Raw genomic sequence first — 26707 nt, 5'->3', positions numbered from 1 at the left:
AATTAATGTATCAGGCTACTAAAAGACAATTATTGGTCAATTTAATTTATATGCAAACAGTATATATTGACACATACCTTGTTCAAGTTAACAAGAACAATTCAGTTGGTAACAGGCACTAACGGATTGTCATTTAAAACTCTTGATTACAATAAACAACAGGCCTCCCCAAGGGCCTATATCTTTATTCAATTTGGGGACCGATTCATATTAATTATGTTTTGTGGGAGGGGTTTATCCTGACCTTTATAATACAAATGAAAACGCTGATAACCGGTGACATAATTATAAGAGTGAAGTATTCCGAAATGTGTCTATAAAAAAACAACAGTGGTGCATTACTTTGTTTTTGTTCTTACTAAGGAAAAATCTTCAGTACATATAAATAAAATGGAAACGACCTGGTCTACAGTGATCTTCATACAACAAGTCTTTAACAATTGAAGAAATTAAAATTTCCATCAAAGCTTCAGAATTGTTCAATACAAAGTACAACATTGTGACTTTTGGGTTCGATACATTTAATTGATCATAGTTTGATTGCATCCTCGCTGTCATGAAAAGGCCGACCTTGTACATGGTCCCGATATATCCATGCAGGCTATTAGCTCACATGTATAAACAAAACTCTCAGACAAAAGCCATACTTATTTATTAGTTTGGTCCAGCTCACTTTCTCTTCCTGTGACTAAACGTAAATGCTAACAATCATCCAAGCACCATATGACGGCGTTTTGCGACAGTGTCTACAGTCGTAGGAATAGCCACACTGTTAAGACTTCTGCCTACATTACCACAGAGGCAATCAGTCGTCATCAGACCATATATTTCTCTTGTGTTTTTTTTACCATGTCCCAAACCAGGACCGCAAGATGTGTCCCCTGTAAACAAGAATACAGCGAGAAGATATCCATCTCCCCTTCGTCCCCAGACAGAGACCCCAGTCCCCTGGCCTTGTGCTTGGCTGTGATGATCCACGGACGGCAGGCTACACTTGGAAGTCCGTCCCAAAGTGTCTGATCTGGGCATCCGTCATGGACAGGTAGGTAGTCCTCATGCTGGGGGAATACTGGAGAGTACGAACATAAGAAGACGTTATGAAAAATAAGTCAAAGAAAACCCAGTGTGATGGGATCAGCATGCAGACTGTGAGGATGTGTCCTCGCCGTTAAAGCCATTAACGTGTGTTAGGTGCCTCAGAATGAGACGGATATCAAGGTAGGCTGAGACGTCGAAATCTGATCCCTGATGTCGTTAAAAGTAAAATGTCAGCCATCAAGTATATGATATTCCTTGTACTCTGGTATAGAATAAATCCACATCTTGGAATACAAAATTAGTTTGTAATGTTCAAATAATAATGTCCAAAATTCCACTCTTAAACGGGACCTTTAAAATGTATCATATACCCTAAAGTATGAAATAACACAGAACAGACCAAAGGCAAGCTGTGATAGGACAGCATCAGACATTTGTATAATTAAAAATGGGTACTTGGCCAAACGATAAAGAAAGCCCTGGGCAGCGACCAGCACAAATAGAACATGATGGATTGCTGTCCCGGGCGTGACCCGGAGCCAAGAATGATGTTCTCCTCACCCTAATTGGTAGCCTAATTAGTGGTGGATTAGCTGGGTTTATGTTCTGGAGATAAACCAAATGATTCCTGGCTGACCTGCCCAAACAAGCGCTGCAGGATTTGTCCATGGATGCCCCTCTGCTCCAATACACAATAAACACACTTAGTAGAACGCAATTCGCATACAACTGTATATACTTTGGTTTGGCAGGTTATTAATCATCATCGATCATGTTTTTCTACCCAAGGAGAAAGCTGTGTGTTCATGCAATCGCCACAGGTGACAAATGTGCGTGTTGCATGCAGAAATTGCACTTGATCAGACGGACAAACGTGCCTTGGCAATGTCCACACAAATAAATGTAAATCACTGAGCGACCACCAGATGGCAGTGTTCCATTATTTGTAAAGCAACAATGCAACCAAACGGTGACTGTCTGAACTCTTTGAAAAGCTCGTGAGAAAGAGCTGACCAGCAAAAAATGTCTGTATCATAATAAAGTGTCACTGCTGTTTCCTGTAGAGATAGATGGTGGAATGGGTTCACTTGGGGCCCTGGGGAGGCAGACCCACCGAGGGGGGCGGCGATCCTCTGCCTATCAATGGGACGTTTTCATAGCGGGGGTTCCCTCCAAACAGCATGGACTGATTCCTGATAAGGACAGAGGGAGAGATACAGAGAGAGACATGAATAAATGTTTGGAGAGAGTCAGCCGGCCTTTTCAAATATGGACCCACCCCGGCCGTCTCGATGGACAGAAACCGCGAGCACCCATCACGGCCAGATAAAAAAGATGCGATATGAAACGCCCACAAAGGCGACGCCTACCGCCATCCAAGGCCAGCCGCGCCAGATAGCAGCGCTTTGCTGGAAGGGAAGGATATCAGCCATGATAGCACCACTGTGAAATGTAACTATGATCTGTCTGTATAGATGATATACAATGTATTAAGTATACCAGGGTAGTGTAAGATCGAAGCACCTCACTGGTTTGAGCTCTCACTCAGTTGGGGGGGAAACGGTTGAATACATCTCCTGCCTTTCCTCCTCCTTAACCGCAACTTCCCTAAAGACACATTGTAGTGCCGCTTGCTACAGTCAATGTCTTTCCTTTAAACCTCAGACATGAACTTGAATTCTCTCACTGGTATCATCGGTCCTAAGATAAAGCAGAAACAAACTGTCTCACTGCAGTGCTGGTTGATGGATTCATGTCCTGCCATCATTGTTTGAATCGCTCTTTCATTATTCTTTTCTCGTCGGGGATTTGAGCGATTTGCGTCAGACGGTTCGCAAGTATGAGCAGAACCGCGGACCACCGCGTCACACGACCCGACCCGGACCCCCGACTCACATGTACTCGGCGGGGGGGGCCGTGCTGGCGCTGGCGTTGGCGGCCTGCGGAGGCCCGCCCAGGCCCTGCTCGCTGCCCAGGCTGCTGTTGTAGCTGCAGAAGCTGTGGATGTTGGCCCTGCCGGGGGTGTAGGACATGCGCCGCGCCTGGGGGTTAAAGGGGTCCTCCTCGTCAATGTCGTCGTAGTCTCTGTCCCTGTAGGGAAGAAATTACGCATGTACACCCCCCCCCCCCCCCCCCCAAAACACACACACACACACACACACGCATACAGAGAGTGCATGTGTTATCACCTTGTCCTGGGACTGAGACGTGGGCCTTTTGAGGGTATCTCTAAGGGGTCAGGGGGGTGTCTCCCAATCTTTGAGGTCGCCTGATATGCACATGGGGTCGTGGGAGACTGCAGAGTTATAAGCTGTTGATATTTGATTATAAAGAAAGGCTAATAGCTCCTACTAGTCATGCTACCTTTGTGTAGCAATGTGCATACACTCACTGATCCACTGATATTATAGCCAGATTGGGATAAGCTTAAAGAACGATGCGCTCGTCGCAAATACAAATCTCAGACTCGAAAATCGTTTCACAGCCCGCCACGGGGTTCGTGGTGCGGTTGAACTCGCCTGATACCGATGAGTTTCCACGCACGTAGGACGGAGCACAGCAGGGCGGAGAGTGCACCGGCAGACATCAGAGAGAACAGGCTCAGATAGAGGAGCCCCTCCACTCCGTCGTAGCACACTCCCATCAGGGCATCCAGGTAGTCCTACAGGCGCAGGCGCACGCAGACACAGACAAAGACACAGACACACACACACACACACACACACACACAAAGTTGGGCCGTCAAAGCGAAGGACAGTCCTAAGAAGTAAAGTTAAACCAACACACACACGCACACACACACACACACACATCTGTGCAGGCTTTGTGCCTCACAGCAAGGCGGTCAGGGCCGTATTTACAAGGCACAGGCAACAGCGCACACCTGGCGGTACCTTGTGGAGCCTGTGACAGTCCAGGAAAGCCGTGAGCTGCTGCAGGTTGGACTCTGTGGAGTTCAGAAGGCGTTGGATTCCCAGGAGGTCTCTCTGTGGGGCGAGACACAAAAGATCAGCGGACATTCTATGTCTCGGTGGGCCCGGGTGGGGCGCGGGCACAGCTTGGACCCCCAGGGCCAATCACCTCGGCCGTGGGGAACAGGGGCACGGAGAACTGTAGAAGGCCCTGGATCTGGATCTGCATGGTGGTGAGGGACCGCTGGTAGATTGTCAGGGACTGTGACAAGAGGCAGACACAAACACACACACACACGCGCGCACACACAGGCACACACACAGACACCAAGACAAAGAGTGTCAGATCATTAAAAACCTCATCTCTCAGAACAGCAGTTTACTCTCTTGTTATTGTCAAAGGAGGACGTATTTGTTGCTAAACAGTGATCCCGACACATCTTTGCATACCAGACACCACTCAAGCTCACTTTTCAATGCCCTCGTTCATTACCCCCTCTTGCCTGATCCACAAACAAACAAACAAACACACACACACACACACACACACAAACACACGCACAAACACATTGGCTGAGCAATCAGACCAGACTTTCCATATCTGCGTAGCACATTTCATAGTAAGCTCCATTAATTGACACAATGAGGATAGACATTATTTGGAGGCTGCGATAATAACAGGTCATGCCTTTTTGCCTCCATGAATTTGCCCAATTACGGCAAGGCTTAGCATTTCCGCTTTAAGACGCACCCTAATAAACACATTTGATTAAGGAAAGCGGTGTACCGTGGAATACCCAGAGGCGATGTTTATAGACAGGACAAGGATACACACTGGATAAATATGTTCTTTCATCAAACATTTTTTATGGGGGGTGGTTACAAAGTAATGAAAATTTGTGTTGGATGCTCGACATTAATTTATTGAAATATTTACGTTGAAGTTTCTTTAGAAGTGGAGGTGTACACCAAAGGAATGACCTGGTAAAGCCTCAACCCCCACTGAATGGGTGAATGAGTGTCAATCTGGTTAAAAGGCGTAACAACAAGGCTCTGAACCTGCTTTCAGGCTACTCGCCCTGGGAAACTTTGGTCTTCTGCATGAAGGAAGCGACAGAGATCCAAGCTTTGAAATAGGGAAGCTTTGATTTTATGGAGACGATGTCAGTACCTGTTGAAACGGGCTGGGCAGGTTGGGGCTGCAGTACAAATAGTAGTGTGCCACATCTGATGTGCAGGGGAAAGAGATTGAGTAGGCATGAAGCAAATATGCATTTAAAAATGGAAGAGAACAATAGTCAATCTCAGAACAAGCCTTCAAGTGTGCGTTTGAGTGCATCGCATCACAACAGGGATAACTTACCTGCACTGAGGAAATCCTTTGTTTGATTCATGATGAACTTGTCTGGGGACACACAGAAGTCACTTGTGCCCTGTTGGGATACAAAAGACGCTATGTAAAGCACCCTTAAGGAAAGCGGTTTCAGCACTTGTTGTGTTTGCTAGTAAATAATGCCATTGTCAAGGCTATCACTGTGTGAAATTACTGGCTGTTACACTGGCTGTTTCTTCCAAAGCACTCTTCCGTAATTAATTACAGTATACAAACAATCCCTGTTAGCAAACAGCAAACACAGAAATCAGGGACATGTATACGTCCCCTTTGTGGGAAGTTTGTACCGTATATTTAAGGTAATTGAAGGTATACTGATTTGGATTTGACTTTGTTACACCTCAAACACTGCTATGTTTGTCTCAAAGCCGAATGGCACATTTTTTTTCCAATCACACAATCCAATTAAGTGGTATGTATTCAATTAACCCATATTAACCCGTATTAACCCATATTAACGCAGCAGTACACCATCATTAAGTTAAGGGCACTACGATTAGCAGTGCCTCTCTCAATTGTTATCGATGTACAGTGCTTCGTGCGCTACATTGGGGATGGTGTTTACATGTTGCCCCTTAAACGGTGGGACGTTGTTAATCGTTATGGGTCACCGGCGTGGTCTCTTGCTCACTCCTGGCTTCGCCTGACATCGATGAGGGCTTGAAGAGCTCCTTGTTAATCCCCTCTCAATAGAGGATTGACCCATGAACCCGCTGGCTTTTGCTAAGACCCGGCTGGCTGATAACCGCACACGGTTCGATCTGTCTTCTTCACCAGACAGCCGCAGTCAACAAGGGTGCATCATCCCATTAAGGGCGTAATGGTATAATCTTCAACACGGGCAAATAATAAAAAAAGATTTATAGATCCTCCACTGATGACTGTGTGACTCCAATTGTCGTTTTTCTTTTTTATTTGTCAGCGATTGACAAAGTTCCTGTCACTGCCACTGACCAGGCCAAGAGTACACCCTTCAAGTCTGAGACACTTGGCAGCATTGTTCAGGAGATACAGAGGGTTGGTAGTTCGATACTGGGATCCCTGAGCAACTTGAGTTGAGCGAGATAACCTAGCCACTGCTGACTCCTGGATGTCTCCTCTCCTAGCAGTATTGACACCCGCTACCATCGTTGTAGTTGGGACTGAATGGGTGAATTTGAGCCAGGCTATGGGAAAAAGCTCTTTGGATGACTGAGAGGATGGGAAAAAGCACTATACACACAGGTAAATGCAATCTGCTAATAGTGTCGCTGTGTGTGTGTGTGTGTGTGTGTGTGTGTGTGTGTGTGTGTGTGTGTGTGTGTGTGTGTGTGTGTGTGTGTGTGTGTGTGTGTGTGTGTGTGTGTGTGTGTGTGTGTGGGACCTCTCCTTCCTGCGCTGCAACCGTACAGAATATCAACAGACAGGAAAAGAAAAAAAAAAAAACACACCTCAGAATAAATAATCCTTTCAATCCATTCCTTCCTCTTTCTTTCCCTTTATGAGACGTCAGGGGTGTTAATGGCGGGGGGCCTGACGCTGAACGCTGGGGGGTTAACCACACCGCAGGGGCCCCTCAGCGGGGTCCGTGTAGACAGCGCTAGGGACAAGAAGGGGGGCCGGCGGTGGGCACAGAGGGATGTGTCAAAGCCTGAGACGTGGCCCTTAATACAGTCTGGCTGCGGTTCATCTAGTAAGTCCCGGCGTAGTTTGAACTGCTGCACACCGGCAAGAGTGAACAATCTGTCAAACATGGGAAGGACCGGGGGGGGGGGGGGAGAGTGGGGGGGAGAGTGTGGGGGGGGGGGGGGGGGGGGGGGTAGCCGTGTCACTATGGTGGATGGAGGTGATTTGGGGAAAGTAGGGCAGAAGGGAGAAGAGAATAGAGAAGAGAATAGGGAGAGAGAGGGAGAGGGAGGGCGAAGAGCATAGGAGAGGGAGAGTAGAAGGGGGAGAGAATAGGAGAGGGAGAATAGAAGTGAGCGTGAGAGATTGGCCAGCTAGCTGTAGTAATTACTGCTCGAAGCAGCTTTGTGTGCAGCATGAGGCTAAAGGTTGAGTAGCTGAAAAGGCTGGGGGCTTGTAATCAGCTTTCCTGCATGACTGAAGAAGAACGCACACTCACTAGAGATACACTATCCTGCCCCCCCCCCCCCCCCCCCGACACACACACACACACACACACACACACACACACGCGCTGTCACCTTGTTATTTACACACCAACTGATTTGTGACGAAATGAATAAAAAAAGGCCGACTGGTGAGTTGGATGAAACGGGTAAACACCCTATCAATGCCACTCTTGTCTGCAACACGTGTCCAGACGCCTCCCTGATCTGCCAGACCTTTCCTCCACCCCCGTCCCCCAGACAACAACGATGTTGATAACTAGTCAAATCAGTGGACACCTGCAGGTATGAGCAAGGACTGGGGGAATTCTGGCATTGTGAAGAGAAAAAAGAACCAGGGCATGAGGCCATGTCAAGGCGGACCACGAATTAATGTTTTATTTGTCTCGTCCAAATTAAACCTCAGTGGAAAAATACAGCCCCACTGTGTTCTTTCTCTCCGGGCGCTTCCCTCTGTTAAAATCATTTCTTTTTTCTGGTCGGCGCTACAAAGAGGAACTGAAATTCACGCTCTGTGTGCTTTGGGCAGGAGAGTGCTGGAGAGCTGAAGGGCGTTGAAGCCCTCCCTCTGTAGGGAGTTACGGAGCGGTTCTGTGGAGGGGAGGAGGTGTTCTTACCACGGCCGTAGCGGTGCCCAGTCCGAGAGACGCCCATCCCAGGACCAAGGAGAGCAACACAGCAGACATGATACTAGAGAGAGAGAGAGAGAGAGAGAGAGAGAGAGAGAGAGAGAGAGAGAGAGAGAGAGAGAGAGAGAGAGAGAGAGAGAGAGAGAGAGAGAGAGAGAGAGAGAGAGAGAGAGAGAGAGAGAACGAAAAAGAAAGAGAGAAAGAAAGAGAGAAAATGAGAAAGAGAAAGAGAAAACAAGAAAGAGAAAGAGAGAGAGAACAAGACAAGCGAGAAGGATATTAACCACTGTGAGAGGCCTTGTGCATCACGTTTTCATCCTGTTTAAATGAATTACACGCTTCCTCCTGTTCTGTGCTCATGCGTTTGTCCTCAGGCTTTGAGGCAGAGTAGATTACACATTGCCACAGTACCTTGAATGAGCCGAGACATCCAAAATGTAATTAAGCAAACAACCAGAAAGGAAAAAGAAAAATGATTACCCGCTACCAAAAATAACACTGAATATTGGAATTGCCCTTTTCATATTACATTGATGACTTTGATTTCTGCAAGAAACTAGAAAAGAGGACTCCACTACAACAAACATCCGACATGTGTTCCTCCAAGTCCTAGAAGCCCTCAGTCAAAGTGCTGAGGCTTATAGATAGTTACGAGAGATACAAGGGGTCAAAACAGAATGAAGGGCTGCTGCTGCTGATGGATGGAAAAATGGTGCGGAAGGATTGAGTTTCCGACCGACAACTACTAAAGGCCTGCCTTGAAAGCCCCAAGTAAGTTCCCTGAAAGCACTTAATAATTAGCGATGGGGCTGGCTCAGCCTGGTCAGATGATCAATAGGCATTAGAGAGACTGTCGAAAAACTCACTTCTTTAGCATCCTCTTCTAGCACTGCCTCGCAATCTGATACTCTGATAAATCTGTTAGGGCTTTGGCTGAAGCTACAGTTTTGTCACAAAGACATCGCAATGTTGTATTCACTGGACGCCGAAATATGAATGAGGTATTACATTGGATTTACTTACCATGTATTTACTATGAAACTAGTCCTTTACCTCATCCTCATTACCCATCAATATTGTATACATTTATACATGCCTTATAAATGGCATGTATACATTTATAAAAAGGCATGTATACATTTATACATGCCTTATAAATGTATACAAATCCAAATGTTGACAGCATAATACCAACAATGGTTTGAAATGCTAATTACATACATGCATAGAGAAATATAGAGTCACGGACACTGCATGTCCATGACACTATCAGCCAGTGTAGGGGACCTACATGATGAGCAGCCATCTGGATTGCTTGGCCAAACCCAAGCAGGTCACCAAGCAGATGACGAGATCCAGGATCAGCAGGAGCAAGTAGGACAGCCATCTGAGGAGACAAATGAAACACAAAAGATATCGATATACATATATATATGAAGAAGTGTAATCTCCCCCTGCTCCCTGTAGACACACCAAGATCAGCAAGTTTTTTAGGAGCTCAGCTCAGCGATTCAACGTGATTGGTCAGTTTTTTTTTCGTACCAACATAAATCCTTGTCGCTTGGTTATAGCCCATCTGTTGCGGGGGGGTCACGTTATGGCCGTCGGTTAAATAATTTAACAGAATGAGTTCACACAACATTAATTTTTGATGCTTTAAAAGTGTCCACCCCCCCCCCCCCCCACCAACACCGTGCATGAGCGCGAGCGTGCACGTGTTTCTAGGTACCCACCCGGGAGCTCCGACAGCCCTCCTCTTAAATTCCCCCTCAAAGAAACTTTGTCGTTTGAATAACGGCCGAGAACTCAGACGCAACGCGTTCCCCCTCCCTGTCCACTCCCCATGAGACTTACCAATCTCCCATGAAACCCACTTACAAAGCCCACTCAGTGCCCCTTCAAATAACCAACTACCTCTTCCTATTACACCATTACACTATTTCTCCTGGGTCTGACACACATTCTGGGGCCAAGGCCGCCCAGACAGATTCTGGAGTATCTAATGACCGCCTATTAAAGCATAAAATGGCTATTCCGTCTGAACCCGGAGTTGCAAAGGAAAGGAAGAGAGAGCTAATTAAGCCTAGCCAATTTGACTTCCTGAACAGAAAACGTAAAGAGTGTTTCAGTGAAAACACTTGGTGGAGATGAGACATTGCATGAGAGAGGCAGGGAGAAAAAAACTTTATGTTTGAAATGGGTTTTTATGGCCCATCTTTGAATATTCAATATAGCTATAATGAGTGTAACATTAGCCCTTTGTCAATACCCTTCTTCCCTTCTTCGGTGCGTTCACATGGTAGCCCCATGACTTGGATGGAATTCAATCACAGAAGATGGGTGTCCAGTTGCAGACGTTTTACAATGTGTGTGTGCGTGCGCGTTTGCGTGTGCATGCGTGTGTGTATATTTCATATGCACGTCGTGTGCGCGTGTGTATTTCACATGCACGTGCTCACGGCACGCCATGCATCTTAACACAACTTGAAGACGCATAAGCTGGGAGCAGACAGGGGGGATCAATACTAGAATCGGATCTACGATGAGACATCGCTCGCTTTGATTACACCAAGGCAAGGGCCTCATTTCAATGGAGAGAAACTTACGTTCAGTTTAGAGATTCAAAAATGCACTAGTGAGAAATCTGCAAAATAGAAAATGGGTGACTTAAACCCTTGAAACAAAGGATTTAGAACAACACATTTAGTTGATGGCGGTGTGGAATGCGGTTATTTTACTGGTCTTTCTTCATGCCGCCCACTTCCATAATAAAAGACACGGCTCTCATTACAAAAGAGGTCATCAATCATGTTGAAATACAACCTTCTTTATCTGAAGACGGCATACAGTGTCTGTTGCATAGATGCCAGAGAAGCATTGATGATGGAGTAATGTGGCTCAATTTCACTTATATTTCTATAAAGTATGTATGATATAGTACAAAATACACCATATTCTGACTATTACCTCTCCTTTTACTATAAGCAGGTGTTCATTTACTACACTCTTCCGTTATGATTGCATATGATATGACAGACATTTATGAGAACCAAGATGAGTGATCAAATCTGGATCAACGGATCACTTTGTTTTGGACTTTGGCGTTGCCCATCGATGAATCACCACAACAACTGTGAAAACAGAACCCCAGGAAGCCACCGAATGAGCTTATTTCTGATGTGGACTGCAACCAGACGGCTGGGGGAAAATTGGGAAAATTGTTCTCAATTATAGAACCGTGTCAAAATTGTAGTGGCACTGCCGTGCAGAACAATTATCGGTCTTGTACCACGCGTAATAACCCCTATAATGGCCTCGCTAACACACATAACCACAGAGCACGGCCATATGCACCTGTAGCATTGACAGCACAGCTGGGAAACCGCTCTACATCCTCTTAGGTTGTATTAGGAGCTCAGAAAACCAAAAACACAACAACAACAACAACAGAAAATAGCTTTCGGCTCGGTGTTCCAGCGATCAATGAAAAACCCATCTGTCCCCGGGTATCCTTGGCAAAAACTTCTCCATCCTTCTCCAAGGCACGTTATTGGCTTTATTAACCACACACAGACCGGACCTTCTGGTCTCCCAGGCCCTCAGTGTGAGGGGGGGGGGGGGGGGGGGGGGGGGCGGGGACGACGACGACTGTGTCACCTGTAGTACTCCACCCGGCCCGTCTGGTCGGCGATGTCGGCCAGGTCCACGCGGGCGCGGCTCAGGTCGGGCAGGGTGGTGAGCTGGCGGACGATGTTGGTGGCCATCGTCTGCATGAAGCGCAGAGCCTGCACGTAGTCCGTGCGGGCGGCGAATATCTCGTCCAGGCGCTCCAGGTGCTGCTTCAGGCCTCGCTCCATGCTGCCCACCGAGCCAGAGACCTGGGGGCCAGCCGCCACACAGAAGAGGAAGGGGTCAGTCCAGGTGGGGAACAGAGCTGTGACCATGTGAACAGAGCACTCTTTGATGTACCACTGCAGCACCGGTAGCAGTGTGTGTGTGTGTGTGTGTGTGTGTGTGTGTGTGTGTGTGTGTGTGTGTGTGTGTGACGTTTCTCTATGTGTTTGTGTAATTTCTCTATGTGTGTGTGTGTAATTTCTGTGTCTGTGTCATTTCTCTATGTGTGTGTGTGTGTGTGTGTGTGTGTGTCATTTATGTGTGTGTGTTTTGTTTCTCTTTGTGTGTGGGAGTCATTTCTCTATGTGTGTGTCTCTGTCGTGCGTGTGTGCATGTGTGCGTGTGACATTATCCATTTCCAGCTCAGCAAACAAGTGCTGTGTGTTTTAGGTCAGATTAGAGTCAGTTTGTAACATTTATAAACGTATTATTCTTTCACTTCCCTTTTTTTGTGGATTCAAGTCCTGGGAAGCTGGAAGGTAGGAAATTACATTTTGCTTTCATGACCCAGAGGCTCTCGTAACACAACAAACTGTTCAAACAATCCGGTGTGCAAGTGTGAGTCAACACAAAAAACACATCGAGACGCAAAGTCTACAGGTGATAACACGAATAAACACAATCAGAATAGTCGGTTTAGAGACAAAGCAGAGCAATAGGACCCCCTGTAGAGAGAGAGAGAGAGAGAGAGAGAGAGAGTGTGTGCCATTTATGTGTGTGTGTGTGTGTGTGTCGTTCATGTGTGTGTGCCGTTTATGTGTGTGTCGTTTCTGTGTGTGTCTGTGTCTGTGTGTGTCGTTTCTGTGTGTGTCGTTTATGTGTGTGTGTCGTTTATGTGTGTGTCTGTGTCTGTGTCTGTGTGTGTCGTTTCTGTGTGTGTCTGTGTGTGTGTGTGTGTGTGTGTGTGTGTGTGTGTGTGTGTGTGTGTGTGTGTGTGTGTGTGTGTCTGTGTGTGTGTGTGTGTCTCCTTTCTCTATGTTTGCGTGTGTCTGTGTGTGTGGGGGTTTGATTTGTTATCAAAGAGGAAGTTGTGACTATATGGAAGGTGGGGGGTAGAGCGGCGCTTTAAACAGGCACAGTACAAGTCACACAAGCCAACGAAATATGTTCCTTTTAGACCGAGGAGAGTTCAAAGGCGCATCGTGTAACAGCACTAAGGGGGGTCTACTCTAACATGAAGTATTTAGGACCAAAGCTGCTGGTAATGTGACTTGCTTCATCTCAGGGGGGGGGGATATGTTATGATCTTATGGGTTGAAAGTCATCTGACACAGAGTCCTCATTAGACGGAGAGCAGAGGAACAAGGTTGATTCGATTTAAGATGAACGATAACATAGTGTTCCTTTGGGTTGGTGGTTGAATACTTGGATTGAGGAAGCCTGCTGAATAAGGTGAAAGTGATCGCATTGGAAACACCCTGAGATGCCCTGACGTTTGGACGGTATAAGTTCCTAATTACAAATCCTGACTTCTTCAAAGGTGTTTCAGACATTTCAGCTGGGCTGGGAACATGTTTATGCTACACATTGTAATAAGGAGCAAGATCCTACAGATCCTACCCAATTCTGATGCTAAGCTAAAACAAGCCAAACCTCATCATTCAGTATTCCAATTAAACCTGCCATACTGAATTATAACTCCATATAAGATCAAATGGAACTTTGCCTTTACTCTTAGTAATGTGACTGAATCAGATTTTATGAGTGTAAGTGCATTTCAAGTCAAATTGATCTAATAATATGACATACTTGTGCTTCATATTAGATGTACAAGCATTTCATTTATTTCCCTGTATGCTTTTCAGTTTAATTTGACGGTTTATCGTCAAAAACATTCATGGTCTAACTGGTTTGAATGTCAATGAATAATAAATAAATAAATCTGAATTTATTAATATGCCGTTTTTTTTATGATGGCACATGACTGCTGTGGCGTTACCCTTCATGAATAAAGACAGGACGTTTATTTTATTGTTCCACTGCAGTTCACTCCAACACATTATCCAGTCTGTCAATTAATAATAAAAAATAATCCCATTCTTCTTTAGGTTCTACACCAACAAAAGAAACATGCTCTTCATCATATTTCTTCGGGAGAAAATATTAGGAAAAACAAACAAACATCTCAGAAAATAGATAAAATCCCACACAGACTTGGTATCAGGTTTCCATCAGGCGACGACACAAATAACCTACAGAATAATCCATGAACCGCGAGCTCACAGGCTGCCACTCTGCCTCTACAATGATCCCAGTCTGTGTGTGTGTGTGTGTGTGTGTGTGTGTGTGTGTGTGTGTGTGTGTGTGTGTGTGTGTGTGTGTGTGTGTGTGTGTGTGTGTGTGTGTGTGTGTGTGTGTGTGTGTGTGTGTGTGTGTGTGTGTGTCTTGGAACACCTGCCCCCCCCCCCCTACACACACACCCCTCTTCCTCCCCCACCCTGGGGAGAGGGGTGTGTGTGATTGCCAGTAAACTGCTCTCACTGCCGAAGCCTCTCGTTGTGTTCATCATCATCATCGTCATCATCTCTGACAGGGTCTGGCCAGCCCTGGCTTCTACAATCTTATCTATTTGCTGTCCCGCCTTCCGTTAGAAAATGGACCGCATCAGCGACTCCCAGTTCACCCAGTTCACCCTGCCTACCTCCCCCCCCCCCACACACCCCCCATCTTTCAATCAGGAGGTTCGCTCCAAGCACTGCTTTACCTAAGGTTAGAGTAGTGCGAGAGAGTCTCACTCAATAAAGGCTACGTATTACTTAAAATGTTAGATTCAACTGCAACGGTTCTGTGCTTGATCGCCAGTTCAATTACCTTTTGACATTTACTGGAAAACAAACCAGAAGAAAATGGCAGTGACATATCCAGGCATTTTGACTTATTCATATGCACTTTAAACCAATAAAGCCCAAAGAATAGCTTTTATTTAAATCTATATTGTGTAACTAAGACTGGCCCTAGCAGCCAAGCACTGTCCAGACAAGGCAATTTGCATATCTTCAAATTTTTATGAGCAACTGCACAATAATTTATCTTAATCTTGGGAACAATACACAATGCACTCGCTGTTTTAAGTGGTAAAGTTGCATTGGATTTTTTTTTTGGACAGAACATGCATAAATTGTATATGGTGTTTATTCACAGTTTAAGTAGAATATAGTAGTGGTACTTAGAAGTCTGGACTCAATGACCGGCAGATTCTTTTCTGTCTTCCATTGTTTTCAAGAGCCAGAAAAAACCCAGACCAAATACGAAAGAAGAAGAAGAAGAAGATGAAGAGATGCTGACGGACCCGGCAAAGCTGGACCTTAAAGGACCCAAGATGGAATAAGATGGATGCATGCATGCAGGTATTGAACTTGGGATTTGAATTTGAATGGGCATATTACACAGACAAGCAGAGAGATAGCAAAGAAAATGTTTGATAAGACAAAGCGAAGTTCCTTGGCAGAATGACTAATAAAAAGTTATCCACCCCCCTCCCGTCTCAAGACTGAATATAATGTAAAACAGCTTTCACTTTCACATAAGTTGAAGCTCAACAATTGTATTCACCTCAAGCTGTTTTTCTGTTGAATTAAAAGCCATTGTTTCCCTGGGCAACAACTGTGTTACACAAGCTATTCCCGTACACAACATGCTATGTATATACAGTATATATAAATAAATAAATAAACAAATAAATAAATAAAAAGAACACCATGGAAAATGCACCAGGAACTGATAAACAGACTTCTAGGAGGTGTGAAATTGTTCTTGTGAAAACAAGCGACAAATGAAGACTCAGTAGACTCTGGGAGTGGGACACAGACAGACAGGAAACAGGGCAGAGATAGGGAGAGAGACAGAAACAGAGAGCGAGACACAGACGGACAGACAAGAGAAGGAGACAAAGGCAAAGAGAGACCGAAACAGACTGACTAAACAGACACATACTTCCTTGCTTGTTCATCATACACACACCCCCACCCCCTCCCCTCCACCACACCAAAGATCACCCTCCAATTACGAAGGTGACAGACATCTCTAATAATAATTACAGCAGAAGCATAGATATCCTATCTAATGCTCTCAGACCCCCCCCCCCCCCCCCCCCCCTGACACACACACACACACTCTGATCCAGCACCTCACATATTCTGCAGAACATTCTGCAAGCCCGCAGAACGTCCCGGAAGACCAAGATAACAGAGCCGACTAAATTAACTGATATTTTAACGCTTCGACACGAGGAACATTTTGCGTAGTTTCACAGCAGGCAGGCATGCCATCAAGGAAAATCATATTGGATTTTCATATTGAATAATGTTTGTCAAGTACCATTCAAACAAAGCTTTGGACATTTTGAAGCCGGGCTTCCGAGTTCTGCTTTGACGAATATGCATTGGCAAGCGGCAATGAAATCCATGAATAGGAGCATAGAAAAAGAGAATTTAGCTTTCGACAAATGGTCCTCTATTTTCCCCCTCCTAAAAGCTGTGATTTCCAGCCAAAGAAGTCATCCTAGGGCTGCAACCCAAGCCTCTGTGTCAATAAATGTAGCGTTGTTGAGCTGACTGAGGGATTTGGCATGACATTGGGATGAGCAGCTTTCCTGTAAATGTTACTTTGATGTATTTCTTTCATGACATGAAACGGTTTGCCACTGGGGAGAAAGGTGGACAGATGCACTGTAAAAGGCTTTTGGCGTGCGTGTCTCTCCCCACCAGATTGTTGATGCCGCCCAGCGTGTGATTGGCATTGTAGAGCGAGTCGGTCAGCTGGTACACTCCGTCGTTGGTCTCGCTGTTTCCATAGAAACCCACTCCGACGGCGGAACTGTGGAGAAAGGAGAGGAGGGCACATGACATACATACATGTCATAGATAAATGATGCGGCGCAGATCATTGGTCACAGGGCGTTAAAAAAAATAATACACACACACACACACACACACACACACACACACACACACACACACACACACACACACACACACACACACACACACACACACACACACACACACACACACACACACACACACACACACACACACACACACACACACGATGGGATACGTGTTTTTGAGTTGTCGGGAATGGGGTTTAAGCTTCGGAAGGAACATGACAGAATATTTCCTGGTAATACTTTTTATATAGATTAAAATATAACTTGGTAGACAGGCCACTAAAAAAATATTGCATTGGGCTAGGACATAAAAATCCATGTAGGAAGAGAAATCTCAAGGTGGTTCACTGGGCTAAAGTTGGAGTGGTTTTCTTTGAATGTTTTCTACAAAAGCAATTTCCCTGCAATCCAGATAGTTCTTTGGGGATTGTGAATCCGGTCAAAGTCTGTTTGGATTTGTCATTACATTCTCCAGCTCTTCCTTCCCAACATGCACCAATTCAACAATGGCACCATATTACTGTAAGATGAACCCAATGTCCAATGCATGGCTTCAGAATGATCCTCCCATTTGATTAGCTGAGCCTCAGAAATGACTCAGATTCTTAGACATCCATCACCAATTGTTGTGAGCCAACCATGTATTGTGATTTAGCACAGTTCCATCTTCAAAAGTCCATCACTTAAATTCAATGCACGCTCACACACACAAACACACACACACACAAAAAGTGATATTCTCATATTAGAATTCTGTGAACCGATGGCAATTATCCTCACAAGCCTAAACGTTCTCCCAGTAGAATACAGAGTAAATCTTCAAGTCTCGCCGGCTTAGAACCCCAATCCTTCAGGACTGTAGCGTCTCTGGTGGTATCTCCTGCACTGAGTTGACTAATGATGCTTTGTTCGTGGGTGATAGTGAGAGGTAGGTGACAGGCCAGCACAGAGCCCGCATGGTACACAGCCCTGGGGTGCATGGGAGAGCAGATCTAAGGCCTACAGCCGGAGAGCAGCACGTCGATTACCCCTCTGTCGACCAGTGTGGAGGGAACACACACACACACACACACATGCAACCGTACCCACACGCATGCACCTGCCTGCCCCCCCCCCCCAAAACACACATACACGCACACACACACACACACACCCACACACAAAGTTCACAAGAAATTGAATTTCATTCGCACTGAGTCACAAGTTGACATGTTTGAACAGCTTCAATTTGAACGAGCCACAAGCTAAATATAACTTGCAGAGGCAGGGGAAGATGCACACCAAAACACTCTCTCAGACTCACTTTCATAAACACACACAGACACACACACACACACATTCTCGAACTCACCATCATAAACACACACACACACACACACACACACACACACACATTCTCGAACTCACCATCATAAACACACACACACACACACACACACACACACACGAAGTTCACAAGAAGTTGAATTTCTTTCGCACCGAGTCACACGTTGACATATCTAAACAGCATCTATGTGAACGAGCCACAAGCTAAATATAACATGCAGAGGCAGGGGAAGATGCACACAAACACAAACACACGCCTGTGTGTGCTACACAGCAGCGCTCAGAGCCATCTATGAGTCTTCAAGTTGTACACACACACACACACACACACACACACACACACACACACACACACACACACACACACACACACACACACACACACACACACACACACACACACACACACACACACACACACAACCATCTGAAGAAAGAAAAGCTTTAGGCTGTGCCTGAGTTATTTATTTGTATGACATATTCAATATTTCTCTCTTATTTGTGGAATCATCTGTGGGTCCACCTCAGTGATGTGGACACGTATGAAACACACAAGACGTGTCTAAGTGCAAGGGATGGTATATTTTCAAAGCTAATCTAAACAGAATGACAACATGACCCTCCGTCTCCCAGCAGCTGCTTCCCCCCCCCCCCCCTCCCTCCTCCCCTTCACTGACCTCCCCGGATGTCCTCTCTGAGACTGCAATGCATAATCATGCAGTTGATCTCTCTCTCAACGCACAAACAGGAGGAACGGACGCGGTTTTATTCTGTTAGGGGTGCGTTGTCATTGTCTGTCTGCATTGGATGACTTCAAGGGTCCTCACCTGTTTGAAACCTTAAACGCCCTGACGGTGACCTAGCCACTTACCACCACCCACCCACCCACCCACTCAGCAGTCCCCCTCTTCCTATGACGCCCTTTGTTTCACCCTCTGGCAGATGCATTGACTTTAACGGTCCGCTAATGTCCCCCATAAAGCCGTCGGACGTTAGGGACCTGTGTGTGTGTGTGTGCGTGCGTGCGTGCCGGTTTTTTGTGTGTCCACGAGTGCCTCCGTGTACACGAGTGCCTCTGTGTACACGAGTGTGTGTGTGTGTGTGTGTGTGTGTGTGTGTGTGTGTGTGTGTGTGTGTGTGTGTGTGTGTGTGTGTGTAAACAAGTGCATGTGTGTGTGTGGGACATTACAATGTGTAGGGCAGACAGGGTAAGTGGCCAGGCGGCAGCTCCTGCCAATAGGACAGGGATGAATGAGCCCAGAGAAGTAACAGCTCCTCAGCAATACGTTGAGGGCGGGTTTGTTCTTTCTGCAATTCATTCTCCCCAATAGTCGCAGTCTAATCCATTTATTGCGTCGGTAATGCCCAACGGTTGTGGGATTAGATGAATGACCGGGATATAAATAAATTAGATCTAGAAATGGGCAAAGCCCCAGTTCTCGGGTAAAATTATATTTCAGCCTGGCAGGTGATCAAGGCTAACCGAAATTGACACTGATCATAAGGATGTCTACATTGGTCATGACCAGCTTAATTGACCCTGTTGAGGAAACTAATGAATGGATCGTTCCTTTACCCACGAGCGCATTAGAGACCTTAATAGCCAAGCCTAGGTCATTTTTATTGCTTCAATTATGACACAAATAGGCAAGGAAAGCCACCATTAGACCTAATGAATACAAAATATTATCATTGCAAAGAAAAAACATTTTATTCATTTGTTTTTTAATATTTGTATCCTTGATTTATCTATCAGTACTTCAACACTTTATGTCTATTGTTGAGGCAATCTAAGGATTATATTCAGTACTTGCTTCAAAAAGAGTCAAGTTGGACAGTGATAAATAATTTAAATACTTTCCTTTTTAGTTTTCTGTGTACATTTTGTGTGTGTGTGTGTGTGTGTGTGTGTGTGTGTGTGTGTGTGTGTGTGTGTGTGTGTGTGTGTGTGTGTGTGTGTGTGTGTGTGTGTGTGTGTGTGTGTGTGTGTGTGTAGCGTTTGATCTACCGACAACAGAAGGACTTCAAATCAATTGAAAAACATAGATTCTAAGTCACCCTCACAAAAAAAAACACAGCACCCTTTTACTTTTTCTTATTTGTAGCGTTTCTTATGGAGTGTTGTGTTCACATCTGCCACCTCATTAACCGTGTCTCCCGCGGTGCGGGTTTTATTCGCTCCCTTAGGACTACGAATTTATCTTGTACCTATACTGCCTGTGACGTAGCCGACTGTTAGCCGCAGTTAGCATCTAGTGTGGCGGCTAGAGAAGAGTTAACAGTTTGATCCTTTGTGCTTAAGCAGCATCATGCTTCTGCAGTTAACCATCACAAACAGCCCTGTGTTCGCAAAGACGGAGTGGGGGGTTAGCGGCTAGCTAACTTGTTTAGGCCCCGCCCCTTAGATGACTGTCACAAGATTAGAGGGAGGGGGGAGAGGAGCTTTGGTGAAATTCAATGAGGTGTTTTTACAAGACAAGTTGTCCTGGTTTATATTTTGATTGCTCATGCTACTTAAAAAAAGCAATGATTCAGCTCAGTGCTGTGACAGTCCCATCCAATTTCTTTGTTGGTCTGCATCTGTTCACCTTATTTGTTCTCTGAAATAATTCTACTCCTGGTATCCTTTAGCCTACTAAGCATGCTAAGGAGCTTCAATATGTATAGATCTGCAGTTCATTGAATGAACTGAAGTTTGTGTGTGTCTTATCTTTGTTTACGAGAAATGATTGGGATATGTTTATTAAATCATTAATGGCCTGATAGGAAGTAGCTTCAACAGACACATTTCCGAAGTTCACAAGTTAACAGTCGAGAAGGAGGAAGAAGAAGAAGAAGAAGAAGAAGAAGAAGAAGAAGAAGAAGAAGAAGAAGAAGAAGAAGGTTTCATTAGCCAGAAGCTAAGGGACCCACCATACGATGAGTCCGGTGATGACAGCCACCCAGGTGAGGCAGCAGGTGCTGGGCCTCTGGACCTGCTTGTCTTCCCCCTGGCGGCAGCAGCACATGCAGCTGAGGTAGACGGTGAGGACCAGCAGGCTGAGGCACAGCCCCGCTGCGCCCACGCACGCCAGCAGGATCAACGCCTAGTAGAGGAACAAACACGGGGAGAGTGTGAGAGGGAAACTTTCCTGGGGTAGACCCATGTTTTAGAAAGGGAATTTCTTTTTCTCCCCCAGTGTTTCGAATGGACCATTCTGATTGGCTAACGAGAGGGATTAGCTGCTTAGTGCAGGAGAAGAAAGGATATGCAAAGATTAACTTTTACAGTGTAAACGTGGGGTTCACACAACTCTGATCATGATCGTGGCACTATGAAGTTATCCAAAAACGTTGGTGTTTGGGGCTTGATTATGAGGAGGATGTCTTACTAGGGCTTTTTTTAAAGGGGTTTTAAATTCAAAGTTCTCAGTTACCAAGTGAATTTTTGGAGAGAAATGCTGAATAAATACATCATGTTTCAAAAATAATCGTTTGAATAATCGTGCTTCCAAGAATGACCAAAATAATCATGATAATGATTTTTCCCATAATCTAGCAGCCTCCACGTCCTACACTTCTGCAGAGTCAAAGGGTTAAGAGTTGGGTTGGCTCCTCCATCAGGAGTAGCAGCAGCAGCGCCGACCGTTGGGTGGGACTGGGTTAAAAGGGAGGCAGGAACGGGCAGGGGCTGGGAGGAGAGCTGTCATGTGACGAAGGCGCTGCTGTGAATGCGGTCTCGTGACCGGGTGAGGATGAAGAGGAATGGAGTGGCAAGAAAGACGGAATGTACAGTTTGAAGAGAGTCTTGCAAGGGCTATTTCTGTGGCAAAACATTGTATTATTTATGAGCTTATAAGTGTTTGGAAAGGAAATTATTTTCCTTCAACCAGGGGGGATCAGGCAATGTATTTTTACCTTGAAATGCCTGTTGTTATTGTTTTTTAGCTGCAAAACACAAATTCCACAGCTTATTATACGGATTTGGACAGCAAAACAATATGCTAACATGCTTTTACACACCCTTAACAAAGTCTGTAGTTATTTTAAGAGCTGTGTATTTGTAGGGCCCTTTTGTCAAAGAGTTGAACACAAGTTGGTCAACTTGATATTCACACTATGAACACAGGAAAGACGAAAGAAAAAGATGATGTACTCTATGTATCCGATGTATATGCACAATATAAACAAGGATCCCGGACTGTGTGGTGGAAATTCCTTTATCAGATATTGTGTCTAAGACAGATGAGATTTCCTGATGCAAAAAGCACACAATACTTGATAATTATGGTCATAGATATTTGTAAAAATAGTACAAACAACGATACATCACAACATGCATCAGCAAACAATAGAATAGGCATACAATACAATAATCTGAGGCCACAGATGGGAATTCACCCTGCGTCTCTCTAAAGGTTCGCAAGGAGACGTCCACTGCATGGCTTAAGTCAGGAGTTCTTATACATTTCTGGTAAACGATTGATCGAAGCTCCTCAGGATGTCCTAAAGGGGGTCGCGGCTGTGCCTTATCACGTTGAACCCTTTGCTTCTCGACGCTCCCCAGGGGGTCAAGAAAACAGGCCCAAACCAACAAAAGGCAGCTAGAGAAACGGAATATGAAAACATTTTAGACCCTGAAGAAGAGCAGGGTGGCAAGACCATACATGGAATAGTTAACAAAGACTGAGTTCATAAAGAAAAACGTAACAACATGTGGATTTTCCATCACAACTGGAGGGCTCTGAGAGGGGGTTCTCCCCAGGAGAGACCACAGCAAGCCTGCGTCCACACCTGGACGTTCTGTCGCTCTACAGCCCGACGCCTCGCTCCTCGGACAACACCGCCTGCCTTCCCCCCCGTTGTATCCCATTTTACACTCCATTATTTCATGATTAGCCGTGCGGTGGAGTACATTCCCCGCTAACTACCCTGGCAGGCCGCGACAGAGCAGCCGATAGTACAAGGAAGAGCAAAAGGGGAGGAGACTAAAGAGACAAATAGAAAAACAATTACGAGTCATTTTCAACCCATTAAGCGGATGTTAATAGGTCTTTTTATCGCCCCCCTCACAGGGGATCACCTCAGCCAGGACGGATATTTGTTGCGGGCGATTCAGCTAGGGAAGGAGGTTATGTTAGCTCCACGGTCACACCGTCCCTGTTAAGCAGGATGCACCTCCACAGAAGATGGTGCAGCAGAGGACGATAGGCTACTGATACACACATAGGAGGCCAGGCTAGCTGGCACAGAGACCGGAGGTTTTACAGGGCTGAGCAGCTCCCTGCTCATCCCTAACCCGGACTTCTGCTGGGACGCAGCGGCTGGGATGAGATGAGGAGGTCAGATCTCCCCGTATTAATCCCTGTGGGGAAAACCTATAGCCACGACGGGCGGGTGGGAGAGTGTGAGGCAAACACACGCACACAGACACACTCAGACAACCACACACTCAGACACACAAGCAAGCGCACACACTCTCAAACACACACACACACACACCAGACACACACACACACACAATCGCACACTCTCAAACACACGCACACACACACACACACACATTACACAACAACGCTGTCTATCGACAATGACCTACCATAAATGGTAGGTCATTGTCGATAGTGCAAAATATCTGTGACTATAAGCTTTTGTTTTGACTGACAGTCAGACAGACAGGCAGAAAGACCCGGAGGACAGGCCCCAAACAACAACTTTGTCATTTTATCCAAGTCTGTTGAAATAAAATCAGTTTACGTTAGTTTTTGGGCACATGAATTGTTATTGTTTCTTTGATATGGTTGCAAATTTCATGCAAGATGACTCGTTGTATGGATATGCTCAAAGTATTCTTAAGAATGCATAATAAGAGTAAATCAGCAAGCCTACTCCCTCATTCTCTGGTTCAATAGTGATCAACAATTGCCTGATGAACTGAGATTTCTTTCTGAGGATAGGCCTAAACACAAAAAGGTGAAGTTTACGTCATAGATAAACTACTCAAAGTAGTCGAGCTGAATATAAACATATTGTCACTGTAAATGATTGTGACATGTTGTTGAAAGGTCTACTTCAGACCTGACCCAAAAATGTATTGCGCTCATTACGACATCTAAAGGAATAGGCCCACTTCTGATAGAGTTAAAGAAAAGCCTTCAGGAGGAGACCATCAGTCATGGGTCGTCATGTGAGCGCTACCACGTGTGCGATTCACGCGTAAACATTCACCGGGTACAAATTATACGACTTAATAAAAATACATTTAAATGACATTTTCCAAAACTTTGTCAACATGAATAAACATTGATACTCCTCTTTTAGAAAATCCTCCAATCCCAAGTGAGGTAGCCTTCACTTTGAATTTATATAGGCCTATAACCAGTTACTACCAACCTGCTGGTAGCTGGCATCCTCCGGTCGAAAAGTGTTGTCAGTCAACTGGAAAGTGAAGTTGAAGTGCGGAAAATTGTGCAGCCAAAACGTCCACCACGGAGGTATATACTCAAGCCTTGCGGTTGCCATTCCTGCTCTTGGATGTCAACGAAGCGGACAGAACTAAACTCCCCAAGTAATCCCAGGGCAAAAAAAACAAAAAAAACAACACAAAGTGTGACTCTTCCAGTAGCTGAAGCCTTCAAAGAACATTCCGTAGGATATCCTTTGGCACGGTGAACCCAAAACACATGCACATATTTCGCCGTTTGAGCTCCATAATTTGGTGCGTAAAACGTGAATCAATGTCTTCAATTTGTCCTTGCCATGTAGGCTCCAAATGGATGAGAGCAGGACAGCATCCAACACGGAGCCTACTGCAGAACTACACAGCAGCTATAATGGTGATGGCCAAGCTCCTCAAGCCGAGACATGAGATCGAATGACGTTATCAACTTTCTGCCTGGTTGACTGAAGCTCGGGAACCAGCCTATACAATTAGTGGCCCATTGCATCACCACGAAGGAACCACAGGTAACCAAGACCCGTTTTAGAGGGTAAGAAAAGTAGGGCAATGTATTTGAAGTTCCACTTTTTCATAACGAGGAATACCAATGACCTTATTTTGAATGAATGCACGATCACGAAGCTTGCAAGACTACTTCTTGTTTCTTCTTTTTTTTTAAGTTATGTTGCTTATGTCTGACCCCTTGTGGACAACTGCGCGCATCAGCTATGCGCACGTCAAATGAATTATGACGGTATAAAGCTATAGACGGTGAGGCGACTATTATTATCAGATTAAAACATATAAAGGATGGGAGTTTTTTTGTAGCTGTTACAGAAATGGCTGCGTTCTCATGGTGACATCCATGAGATGTGTTGGACAGCAATGCATAACCGTAACCTTCGGACAGGCCGCTGTAACGTTGCAGGCAGCTGAAACACATCAGCATTGCAATATAAAGTGTTGAAGTAATTTAAGTTGAAATATTAGCATAATATGTTGCATCAAATAGATATTCAAAATAAAACAACTTTGTATCTGGGTAAAAATGAAACTAGGTATTGCGATTCAAAAGAGTAAAGTGATTTGATTTATGGAGGCCTTGACGTTTTCTTTGCTCCAGCCTGCTCATGTTATCGGTTCTGGATTAATGCTTAACCCCTCATGACCCGAAGCAGCATGCATAGCCATATATTTCGAATGCGGTTCAGCGCTGTTGTAGGCCTATATGAATGAAAGAAATTGATCTGGGCGCGTTAATGCATTTGATTTATTCTGAGCTGTGATGATAAAATATACGGTGAAAAGCTGAAATGCATTGAATTTGAAATGCACATCTGTAATTGCTTGTCGGCTTCTATTTCACAGACTGACTTGTGATGTTGCTTTGAGATAAACATTTTGAAATAATGTTTGATGAAATTCGGATGGCCCACATCACGTTGCACATTGACCTGCCCTATTTCTTTAAACAGAATTTTTGATTTGCTTTAAATCACTCTTGGAATGGCAGCACCACCACAAGTGAAGACCAATATTTGCTGGATAGAATAATCCTATAAAACCCACACTTACTCCTCGCTTTCTTCTTTACTTTAATTTCCATCCAATGATTGCATCCCCCAGTGCTTGTCAGCTCTCGGTTCTTCATTTATTTTATTTAAGACAGACAGATAAAACACACACAAAAAAAACGAAAAACAAATGTCTATTTCCCTCTGTGACCGCACAGAGCATGAGGCATCGATGTAAACAGCTTAATCAACCCTTCCTCACCCGGCACCTGGCCTATAGCTCCACAATCGGAGTCATAAAGAACAACAAAAGCACTCAACCACAACACAAGGCAATACGTGCGAACACCCCCAGTCCCATAATGCATTAATTTAAAATAAAAGCTACATAGGAGAACACAACGTCACTTATGTTCTCGCCCAATAATGGCGCGCTGACGCATCCATTAACGTCACTCGACCGGCGGGTCCCCTTTAATCTGACAGCTCGTGGTGAGCAACACGGCGGACGTGAGAACACTATGTAGTGACGTCACAGCACTCGTCTCGGTCTATCCAGTGTGTATTGATTTGTGTAAGACAGG

The 26707-nt window shown here is 45.1% G+C and overlaps 1 protein-coding gene across 1 annotated transcript; it reads right to left on the bottom strand.

Annotated features, from left to right (window-relative positions):
- Positions 1-29: 29 nt before the first annotated feature.
- Positions 30-25219, bottom strand: ttyh2l (tweety homolog 2, like). Its single transcript, XM_030378125.1, has 14 exons — positions 24564-25219; positions 21105-21277; positions 16681-16792; positions 11741-11961; positions 9375-9470; positions 8072-8144; positions 5314-5383; positions 5122-5177; positions 4120-4212; positions 3933-4025; positions 3558-3700; positions 2935-3129; positions 2153-2231; positions 30-1069 (listed from the first exon to the last, which is right to left on the bottom strand). The coding sequence occupies exons 1-14, from the start codon at positions 24690-24692 to the stop codon at positions 989-991; spliced, it is 1614 nt and encodes a 537-aa protein (XP_030233985.1). The 5' UTR covers positions 24693-25219; the 3' UTR covers positions 30-988.
- Between the last annotated feature and the right edge of the window lie 1488 nt (positions 25220-26707).

This window comes from Gadus morhua, chromosome 2 (assembly GCF_902167405.1).
Source record: "Gadus morhua chromosome 2, gadMor3.0, whole genome shotgun sequence".
Taxonomy (NCBI): Eukaryota; Metazoa; Chordata; class Actinopteri; order Gadiformes; family Gadidae; genus Gadus; species Gadus morhua.
The sequence above is the reverse complement of the archived record's forward strand: the minus strand, read 5'-3'. Positions and strand labels throughout refer to the sequence as shown.

Bases quoted from the DNA above. Each gene is read 5' to 3' on its own strand.
- ttyh2l (XM_030378125.1), bottom strand. From the start codon at position 24,692: ATGGCAACCGCAAGGCTTGAGTATATACCTCCGTGGTGGACGTTTTGG. The intron at 3,701-3,932 runs GTACCGCCAGGT...CTGCGCCTGTAG, and splicing joins ACTGTCACAGGCTCCACAAG to GACTACCTGGATGCCCTGAT. The intron at 1,070-2,152 runs GTGGGTCTGCCT...CGTACTCTCCAG, and splicing joins GAGGATCGCCGCCCCCCTCG to TATTCCCCCAGCATGAGGAC.